Source organism: Zeugodacus cucurbitae, chromosome 2 (assembly GCF_028554725.1).
Source record: "Zeugodacus cucurbitae isolate PBARC_wt_2022May chromosome 2, idZeuCucr1.2, whole genome shotgun sequence".
In the NCBI taxonomy this organism is placed as follows: Eukaryota; Metazoa; Arthropoda; class Insecta; order Diptera; family Tephritidae; genus Zeugodacus; species Zeugodacus cucurbitae.
Genome location: NC_071667.1, coordinates 5,489,504 through 5,500,144, shown reverse-complemented (window position 1 = coordinate 5,500,144; position 10,641 = coordinate 5,489,504). Strand labels below are relative to the sequence as shown.

Genomic DNA, 10,641 nt, shown 5'->3' with positions numbered 1-10,641 from the left:
AACTAAAATGCGACGCGTCGAAGTTTAAAAAAATTTCTTAGAGAAAACTGTAAGTCAGATAGTCAGTCAATAAGTTGATGGTACATTATTTAGAACAAACTCCAAATGCATTGGAAAATGGGAGTGTTCCAGATAGCTCTTTAATTGAGTGAATTGGCAAAATTTTCAGATTGACTGAAGTAATTATTGTCTGAAAACTCTATTAAGATTTTAGCAGACATGAATATGGATAATAAATTTTTCGTTGGCTCACTTAATTTTGTTTAATAAAAATATTTAAATGTATTCTAATTAACTAAGTAATAAAATATTAATAGTAAACATTACTAGTTAACAGGGAAAGGAATGCTTTACTTATATTTTTAATGTAATAATAATGTACAGCTCTTCTTTTTTTTTCTAATATAATGTAACTAATATAACAAATTTTATGCAACAACTAATCTATTTTAAATATTGCATAACAACTTGTAAATAACTGTTTTTTTATTAAATATATAAAATATTAACATCAAAAATTTCATAAAAAGGAAAATATATGCATAAACTTTAATAATTAAAAACAATTTGTATAACTATAATAAGAGAGTAATTGAAATAAGTGCAAACTAGTTGAAAAAATTCTAAAATTGAATAAAATTAAAGCAAAATGAATTTTGCAATTGTACCCACCAGTTAATTTTTTTGTTAATTTTTAAGCCTTGAAACAAAACACACTCAACACAATCGGATTAAATTAAATAATTCGATATTTTGATTTTACAAAAAACATTGACATTTTATTTTACAAACAAATATTAGCCTATTTAAGTTTTTAGAAATACACTTTTTGTTTTTGTTTTGTTTAACTAATTAACTAATTAGCTGTTTGCTTAGACATACACTCTTAGCAACACACTTAAAATACTTTTTAAATATAAGTAATGCAACAGCTTTTAAATGACATTGGTTTTGGTATTCAAGTGCTATCAAATCATTTCAAACATATTTACAAACATAATTGACAATAGCGGTTTTAATATGCTTGTGAATCAAAATGTTATGGAAGTTGAAACACATATGTGAAAGCTCGAATGACACTACATCAAACTTAAATTAATGACTCAAACAAGTAATAAAAACATGTAAATCGTGAATATTTAAAAGAAATTTATCATCTCTGCTGCAGGAAATGCATATCATTGGTAACGCTGTCCAACAAATGAAGACTTTTTGAATGGAACAGAATATCGACCCTATAATTCTGAAAGGGTATGTTGAGTAGATCATTTTTGTAGAACAAACTTATGGTCCAGCACGTCTGAGTTTTTTTTTACAGTGGGTCAAAGTATTCATTTTTTGGTCGAAGGGAGCATTATACTATATGAAAAAAATGTTGTAAGTTAATGTCTGACAGAATTCTTATGGCCAGAGTTGTATTGTGGAATTGTATGAGGATTATTTTTGTGGAAGATCTTAAATCTTAACCCTCTAACTAGTTTCTTTATGGGTCAATTTGACCCTTTTTTTGAGAAAATCAAAAAATATCCTTTAAAAAAGGACATTTAAGGATTAAAATATTCTACGAAAATGTTTGGCGGAAAATTTCAGTGGGGGTCACCAAAGACACCATCGTTGTAAATAAAGCTCTTTACGATTAATTGGCAAAATTACACGCCAACATATACAAAGTAGGTGAAAACATCGTCAAGTTCGGCCGGGCCAAACACTGAGTTCTCGCGTCTAGTCAGCTGTGACTTACAAATCGGGTGTGATAAAATTAAGCATAATTGACTTACTAAGCAGTACATATCGGATGTGATTTTTACTAAAATTAATATAAAAAAAGAACAATTAAAGCTTAAATAAGCATGGCGGATTCTGTTTGCAAATTAAGAGATTGGTTTTGTTTTATTTGTGGACATTTTACGCACCTTCAAAGCAGAAGAAAGATATTCCCTACAATGGTTGAAGAACCATATTTTCTTTTCTTTGGAATACGATTTTTATGTGAAGCTTGGATACCAAAAACTGTATGTACTACTTGCGAAAGTGGTCTTTTGACCTGGTACAAAGGCGGTACTAAGTTTTACTGCACAATGGAAATCAGCATCCATCAATACCGGTTGCGTATTCCACAAAAAAGGAGGAAACATACGCAAATATTTCAAATCTCTTAAATAAAATTGTATACTATAAATATAAATGGGAAGTATGCGCAGACTTAAAAATGATTGCAATATTGACTGGAATGCAAACAGGATACACAAAATATATGTGTATTCTTTGTAAATGGGATTCACGTGCTACCAGCAGCCATTATTATATTAAATATTTCGAAGAACGTAAAGAAAATATTATTGGTGACTTAAATGTAATCCATGAATCTCTTGTCCCAAAAGATAAGGTCATACTTCCACCGCTGCATATTAAGTTGGGCGTGGTGAAAAATTTTATTGAAAGCTTAAATACACAAGGATATGCTTTCAAACGCATTCAAACAATTTTCCCCAGATTATCTGCAGCAAAATTAAAAGAAGGTAAAATACGGTTTTAAGAAATAATTTATTTCATTTCATGTAAACTACCTTTTCTACAAATGCTCGTTGGACCCGATATAAGAAAATTATTACAAGATGAAGAATTTTATGGTCATCTGTCGGATATGCAAAAGACAGCATTTGACTTTATGCAGAATTCCTTGGAAACTCAAAAGCACAAAACTATGCAGAAAATATTGAAAGCATGCTAATCGGTTTTAACAATATTGGCGGTAAGATGTCACTAAAGCTGCATTTTCTGCACTCTCATCTAAATTTTTTTAAAGAAACCCTTGGAGCGGTTTCAGATGAACACGATGAAAGGTTTCATCAGGATATAAAGGTATTGGAAGAAAGATTCAAAGGGAAATCCCAAACTGTAATGCTTACTGAATACGTATGGGGCTTGTACAGAAACCTTGACACATCGAAACATTCACGTCAAACTAAATACAAGGAAAGCATATTTAGTTTAATCTTTAATCCATTGTCCTACTACTGCTGAAGCAAAAAAAAAAAAATGTACATACTATAATAAACCACTATTAAACCAAAATTATAATTTTTTTATCAATCGTAAAGAGCTTTATTTACAACAATGGTGACCCCCACTGAAATTTTCCGCCAAACATTTTCGTAGAATATTTTAATCCTTAAATGTCCTTTTTTAAATGATAATTTTTGATTTTCTCGAAAAAAGCGTCAAATTGACCCATAAAGAAACCAGTTAGAGGGTTAAGATCTTCCACAAAAATAATCCGCATACAATTCCACAATACAACTCTGACCATAAGAATTCTCTCAGACATTAACATACAACATTTTTTTCATATAGTATAATGCTCCCTTCGACCAAAAAATGAAAACTTTGACCCACTGTAAAAAAAAACTCAGACGTGCTGGACCATAAGTTTGTTCTACAAAAATGATCTACTCAACATACCTTTTCAGAATTATAGGGTCGCTATTCTGTTCCAAAAATGCTGTTGGACAGTGTAATTATTGTATCTCCTTAATATAGACAATTAGCTTTTTTTTTCCATTGTTATGTATTACCTTTAACTATTTTGTAATTGACTGAATTAAGGGTCTTTGAAACATGTATAACAAATAAATTGTATTTAATCTATGGAATATTTACTTCCTTTTTCTATTCAGATCGAAATTTAAGGACGTAACGCCTTAAATAACACGGTGAATATTTTCGCAAAATATCTATCATTAAGACGAACACATGCTCTTGATTAGTATGTCTTACTAAATTTTTACCTTTGTAATGGTGTCGCAATTTTGAATAGTTTAAAAGAGTTGTAACAATTGTATATGCACTTATTTTGAAAGTAATGGCAGTTTAATATATAATTTTTTATAGTTTTTTCTTTAGAATTTTAAGAATTGTCGATTTAAAAGTGAAAGGGGAGAAAATTCTTAACAGAATTTCTTTCATTAAAAATTGTCAAAAAATTTTAAAGTAAAATCTGGGAAAACTAAAATATTCTCCTCAAGTAAATGTGTCTTTAATATCTGATTATTTTAAACACAAAAAACTAAAATGTAGCAATAAAAGCAACTAATGAACAATGAAATGTAAAATTTCTGAGGAAAAACACAAATCGTTATTCTCTCTCACAAATGCTAATGGTGATTTTAAAACATAGATGTCTTAAGTAGATATAGATTGAGCAACAACATATGCAATGATAGGTATTTCCCCTTAATTTAGTCAATTAGCAAATTGTGTACACTAATAGTTAGCGGGAAAAAATATTAATTGACTAATTTAAGAGATTTGCTGAAATACCTACAACATTTGCGTACAATTAATAAACATCGATTTCTATTAAAATTAATTTGATTTAAAAAATACAAATGTATATTGATTTATGTGAATTTGATGAGACATGCTATACGTACATAAATTTCCTAAACTTTAAACTGCTTAGCTTATTTACGATCATAAAATACTTATGTATTAGCATTTTGCCTAACAATTCAATCGTTTTATCTATTGTTTGATGTATGCCATTTTTTTATACTTAAAATAAAGTTATTTACTATTTGGTATTGAAATATACTTTTACCGTTTACTGCCGATCTTTCGCGTTGTAGTACTTAAGTATATTTGCATGCATGATACTCTCTTTTTCAAGTTATTCGCGCGTAATGCTCTTTTGTTTTGATTAACTGATATATCGATTCTACATAGCTTCCTGTTCCTAGTTTTCTGCACTGCTGTATTTTCATTGATTTGAACATCACAATGAGATCACCTTTAGAAGGTCCTTTAAAATTTCCAATGTATGTGGAAGAAGCCAAACCGATAAAAAGCAAATCAGGCGAAGGTAAAAGATAATGGAAAATAAGTAAAATAAGTACATAGACAAAAAAGGAGAAATAAAAAGTACATAGATTAGCATTCTTTCAAATTCTAACATTATTTTTGTTTTTTAGTAATTTCAAAATTTCAGTAAATAAAGTTGTTTGCATTTACTCATCCTCCTCCTCCCTGAAGAGATATGTGCTCCAGTAGACCAGATTAAATAGCGCAAATACCAGCGGGAACGTTATTCGTGAAATAACATCGATCCTCTTCGATCTAGAACATTGTCTTTGGTGAGTGAATTTTTGCGGCAGGCGGATTTAAAATATATACGCAAAGGAATTGATTAGTTGATAAATCGCAGTAATTGTGTGTGAGTTCGTATTGAAAAGTAATGAAATTTTGTACAAAACTAAGCTTTCACCAATTTACTGAAAGCTTACAAAAACTTTGAAAAGCACAAATTGCAAAATGTAACTGTAATAAGGCTTGAGAGCAAAATGTTGCAAAAAACTTGAGTAGAAATAATAATTATAAATTGTAAACATACATACGTTTTTAATAGCGAATTTTTGCAAAGCAAAACAACACAACACAACTCAAAATGGCAAAACTCAACTGCAATTGCACTCAACTCAAAACAAATCAAGTCCAAAGTAATCAGAATAGTTGCAAGTGAATTCTTACAATTTCATTTTAATTACATACCTTGTAGGAAACTTTGAGAGCCACGTCTTACAACAGTTTGGACGTTTGGGCGGCTGCATATGCACCTCACATTGGCGCAACTTCTCCAAGGCCAACGGATCGCCGGGGTGACGCACCAGTGGCTTCTAAATTTGCATTTTTTCATGTTGGCGCACATTTTTCACAATTTCATGAAGAATGCCCATGCACCAGTTGTTGTTGTTATTTTCGAACGATGATAGAGGAAGGTTTTTTGATATTGATTGTTTTTTTTATTGATTGATTGATTGAGTTATGCATAATGTTTAGAATTGTTTTAAAATCATTTGGTTTTTGTTTTTTTTTATAAATTTTATTTAATTTTTAGTTGGTTTGTTAATTTTGATTGGTTGGTGGTGAAGATTTGAGGTTGTTCATGTCAATCGGAATGACAAAATGAAAAAGGTTGTGAAATAAAGAATAATTGAAATATTAATATTTTTATAGTAATCAATTTTGCACAGCCAATTATATATATTTTTTTTCAATTAATAATTAAACTTAATAGTAAATTGATTAGTGCTTAATTCATATAGATAATCACTAGATATTCAAAGGGTCTTTAAGCAAAAGTTATGTGTTAATTTAGAAAGAGGAATGTAATGAAAATTGGCTTGAGATATATAAAGTTAGCCTTTAACTTAGTTGTATTTACGAGGTTGTGGACAAAAGCTTAATGTATTTAGACTGGCACTATCTGTCTCCAATGAAGCAATACTAATGGAACGGTATTCATAAATAAATAGTTGGTTACGAATAGGTGACGTTTAAGTTAAAAATATTATATTCAAATTTTAACTGGACAACATTTTAAAAATGGTTAAGGTATTCTTCAACAATGCTTTTAAAACAAGTTTCGTTTAAGTCAATACACAAAGAAAAACCATCTATCCTTGCTATAAACCTCCCTCTTTTCTGCATGGAGTTTGTCTCTCCCGGACATTTCAGTTTTAGGAACCAGAACAAGTGAGTGAGATCCTCATTTCAAGCAAATTATAAATTATTAATTTCAAGAGTTTCACATTTTTTTTTAGTCAAATTAAGTGGAGTCAGGTGATAACATATGCTTGTCAACATTAAGGTCTTAAGTTAGAGCAGAAGACCAAAAAATGTGCTTATGGAAAAAAGTTTTCATACATTTGGTTTCAAGTGGAAGACAGTAAATTTCTCTTCTATTGATAGATCTTTATCAAATCTAAACTTACAAGAATCGATTTATCGAAGGTAACTTCTTCGGTAAGATAACAAGTGATCGAATGGTTTTCTGAATTTGTATTTGATTTTCTGTATGTATTCAAAGGTTTAAAGGTTTTAGGGCATCGACACCCTAACTAAATCTAAATCTAAACAAAAAAATATGTTTCCAAGCTTCGTTTAACATATTTCCTAACAACGAATGATTTTAAAACAAACGAACTTTTTAAAAAGTTATCTGTGGTCAACACCATAAAAGCAACAATAAATAAACCATTAACTCTTCTAATTATAAACCAACAGTGTTAAATATACGAATATGTGTGTTAGAATAAGCTTTTGACAAATACCATTGCGAATGTTGCATTACTGTCAGTATCGAGCAGATCTGAAGCAGCGTCTAAGCTGGCCTGCTCCAAATCGCGGCGTTTCTTTTTCAGATTCTCCTTATGTATGTCTGCGGCCCGATCCGTATATAATTATGTTGCGTGGGATAAAAAATGTTGGACAAGAATTTATTTGTTCCACACAAGATTTGTGCGAGCGTGTGTGTGTTTGTGTGCCAATGAGAGACATGCAACATTTATAGTATTTGTGTTGTTGTTGTTTTCGATGATATACATTACGGTAAATGCAACAAATACGATCACGCACAGCAATAAGTGATGTTGTGTATTTACAAGTATTTACGAAAAACCCAAATTAATTTCGAAATATCGTGGAAAATGAAAGTTGCGGGTGGAGAGTGAGTACGAAGGGATACGGAAATTAAAACACAAATATGCATGCGCCATATTTTACAGCAACGAAGGCATAAGAAACCAAAAGACACAGATAATTGCACATTTAACAAATTTTACAGCGTTACGTGTTGCAATTGGAAATTACAAAAATATAAACAAAATTTTATTAGAAAAATAAATGAAAATTTTGTGTCGTATTTCAAACGAATTTAATATCGAAATTATTTAATAAAGTGTAATTAAATGGACATACAAAAAATAAATAAAACGAGTACGTGAAATTGTGTTTGTTTCAGCGAAATCATATGAAATGGAAAAGAAGAAAATAAATAAATAATTTTAATCACAAAAATATTGTAAAATGTGAAATTTTAATCCATAATAATTCAAAAGGCATTCATAAAATAAATCATGAATGCATTAAGTGTAATTATGAAGGCGAAAATATTTCGAAATGGCAAACGTTTGAAAAATTCATTTTACATTCATGTATTTTACATATTGTATTAATTAGTATTTGCAATTTTGTTGGTGTTTATTATGTTGCAGTTGTTGTTAATGCGAAAAGGGGAGAATGAAATAAGAAAACAGAATACTTGTATTAGTAGAGTATACTCAGCGTTGACAAAGAATTTATCATTATTTTGGTAATTATATGAAAATTCAGTCATTATGTGAGCCTTTCTATGTTAGTTTTACTGAGAAACCGATTATTTTGTGACGAATGTTTAGTTTTTCATAAAGCTATTATATTTATTGAATTACATTTAGCTCATTAACTCAAAATATTAAATTAATTCAATGATTCTTTATACAATTTTAATTGAGGCCCACTGTTCTATTTAGGAACTAGGGGAAAATATATGCATATGCAAAAGAAAAATTTTATTTTTAATCAAACCAAGTTACATACTAATAAAAATATTGACCGATAATCTCTCATTATGATAAGTCAGAAATATGCGCTAAAACATACATATATGTATACGGTATATATAAAATCTATCGAAGCTAGTCATGTACGCACGGAAGTACTTTTATTCGGTATATAGTGAATAGCATTATATGTATTTACATACGAGGTCTGTTCAAAAACTAATGGTGATTTCGTCTTCCTTAATGTTGTTGCATTTAAAATAGTCCCCATTCGATATTATGCACTTATGCCAAGCGTATGTAGTTACTTCCAATCTTCGAAACATTTCTCAAACTCGATTTTTATACTCTCGCAACAAAAGTTGCTAAGAGAGTATTATAGTTTTGTCCTCATAACGGTTGTTTGTAAGTCCTAAAACTAAACGAGTTAGATATAAGGTTATATATAACAAAGAGATCAGGATGACGAGTAAAGTTCAAATCCGGATGTCCGTCTGTCTGTTCAAGCTGTAACTTGAGTAAAAATTAGGATATCTTAATGAAACTTGGAACGCGTGTTCCTTGGCACCATAAGAAGGTTAAGTTAGAAGATGGGCGGAATCGGACCACTGCCACGCCCACAAAATGGCGATAACCAAAAACACATAAAGAGCTATAACTAAGCCATAAATAAAGTTATGAAAAAAAAATTTGGAACATAGGATCGCATTAGGGAGGGGCACATTTGAATGTAATTTTTTGGAAAAGTGGGGGTGACCCCGCCCCCAAGTAGGTTTTTTGTATATATCTTGCAGACCAATAAAGCTATATAAACCAAACTTTCTGCAGTAGTTTCTTTTAGCCGTTTCCTTATACAGTCCAAAAATGAAAGAAATCGGATAATAACCATGCCCACCTCCCATACAAAGGATAGGTTGAAAATGACTAAAAACGCGTTAACTCACTAACGAGAAACGTCAGAAACACCTAATTTTACATAAGAAATGACAGAAGGAAGCTGCACTGAGATTTTTTTACAAAATGGAAAACGGGCGTGGCGTCGCCCACTTATGGGTCAAAAACCATATCTCAAGAACTACTCGACAAATTTCAATGAAATTCGGTATATAATATTTTCTTGACACCCTGATGACACGGGTGGTATATGGGCGAAATCGGTTCACAACTACGCCTACTTCCCATATAACTCAATTTTGAATCCTTCTGAATCGTTCACTTTATAATGTATACATAAGGAACCGATAAAGGTAGCGAAATAAAACTTTACACAAATACTGTATTTGAGCTGTGACATCACTTGTGGAAAAATTGTCAAAATCGAACCATGACTTTCAAGGCCCCTGATATCAAACAGTGCTCAAACTCAGTGCTTAAGGGTAATTTTTCACCGAAATTATAGGTAAATCTCTAAATAAATTGCGAGAGTATAAAATGTTCGGTTGCAACCCGAACATAGCCTTTCCTTACTTGTTGGTGTAGCCTTTAGCTCATGTAATACGATGGTGCAGCTGCTCTTCAAGACTGTCTTTCTTTTTGGAAATAGGAAAAAGTCACACGGAGTCACGTCTGACGAAAATGAAATCTGAGGCATCGCTACAGTATTGTTCTTGGCCAAGAATTCACGAACGAGCAACGAAGTGCGAACTTTTAACAAACGAAAAACGCCAAGCTCATAAAAACTCGTTTAACTTAAGTGACTACTACTGGCAAAGTAAGTAATGAATACAGGTGAACATTTTAGCGTACTTCAAGCAAGTATATCAACTTAATAAAAGAACTGAAATGTACTCTCCAAACTCGTGAAAGTTTAAATTTCAAAATGCCCTTTATATTTTGAACACATCACATATGTATGTAAATTAATGGATTTCGACCAGTTTAGTGACTGGAAATTTTGGTATAATACAGTTCCATTTATGTTATGCAGATCTTTGTGGTAAGCTCATTGAACCTGTTGGAGGGTCACTGTCATTTTCTGCTAAAGTGTACATAATTTATCGTCTGTGCGAGAGTATATTGACGGCATGTAATCTATAATATAAAAATGAATCGCAAAATGTGTTGCTAAGCGCATAACTCGAGAACCGCTGAACCGATTTCGCAAATTCTTTTATTAGAATGTTTCCAGAGGTACCGGGATGGTTCTTACGGAGAGAAAAATTGCCTGAAAAAGTCTTAAATCCACAATTTTCTAATCTCCCATACAAACAATTTGTGTCGTTAGTCTCGCAAAAAGGCGAGAAGGGCCAAACCAATCTGGCTA

At 31.0% G+C, this 10,641-nt stretch overlaps 1 protein-coding gene across 27 annotated transcripts in view; it reads right to left on the bottom strand.

Annotated features, from left to right (window-relative positions):
* Positions 1-751: 751 nt before the first annotated feature.
* The window catches only part of LOC105214133 (glutamate-gated chloride channel), a 74,735-nt gene continuing 64,845 nt past the window's right edge, over positions 752-10,641 (bottom strand). For 10 of the 27 annotated variants that reach the window (XM_054227818.1, XM_054227817.1, XM_054227820.1 and 7 more), the window contains 4 exons: positions 7,110-7,216; positions 5,548-5,672; positions 5,011-5,127; positions 752-4,801 (listed from right to left, as the gene is read on the bottom strand). In XM_054227818.1, the coding sequence (XP_054083793.1) occupies positions 4,792-4,801; positions 5,011-5,127; positions 5,548-5,672; positions 7,110-7,216 (359 nt within the window). In that variant the 3' untranslated portion in view covers positions 752-4,791. Of the gene's footprint in view, positions 4,802-5,006; positions 5,128-5,547; positions 5,673-7,109; positions 7,217-10,641 lie in introns of those variants that run through there. The other 17 variants (XM_054227882.1, XM_054227839.1, XM_054227878.1 and 14 more) reach the window with 5 other exon arrangements.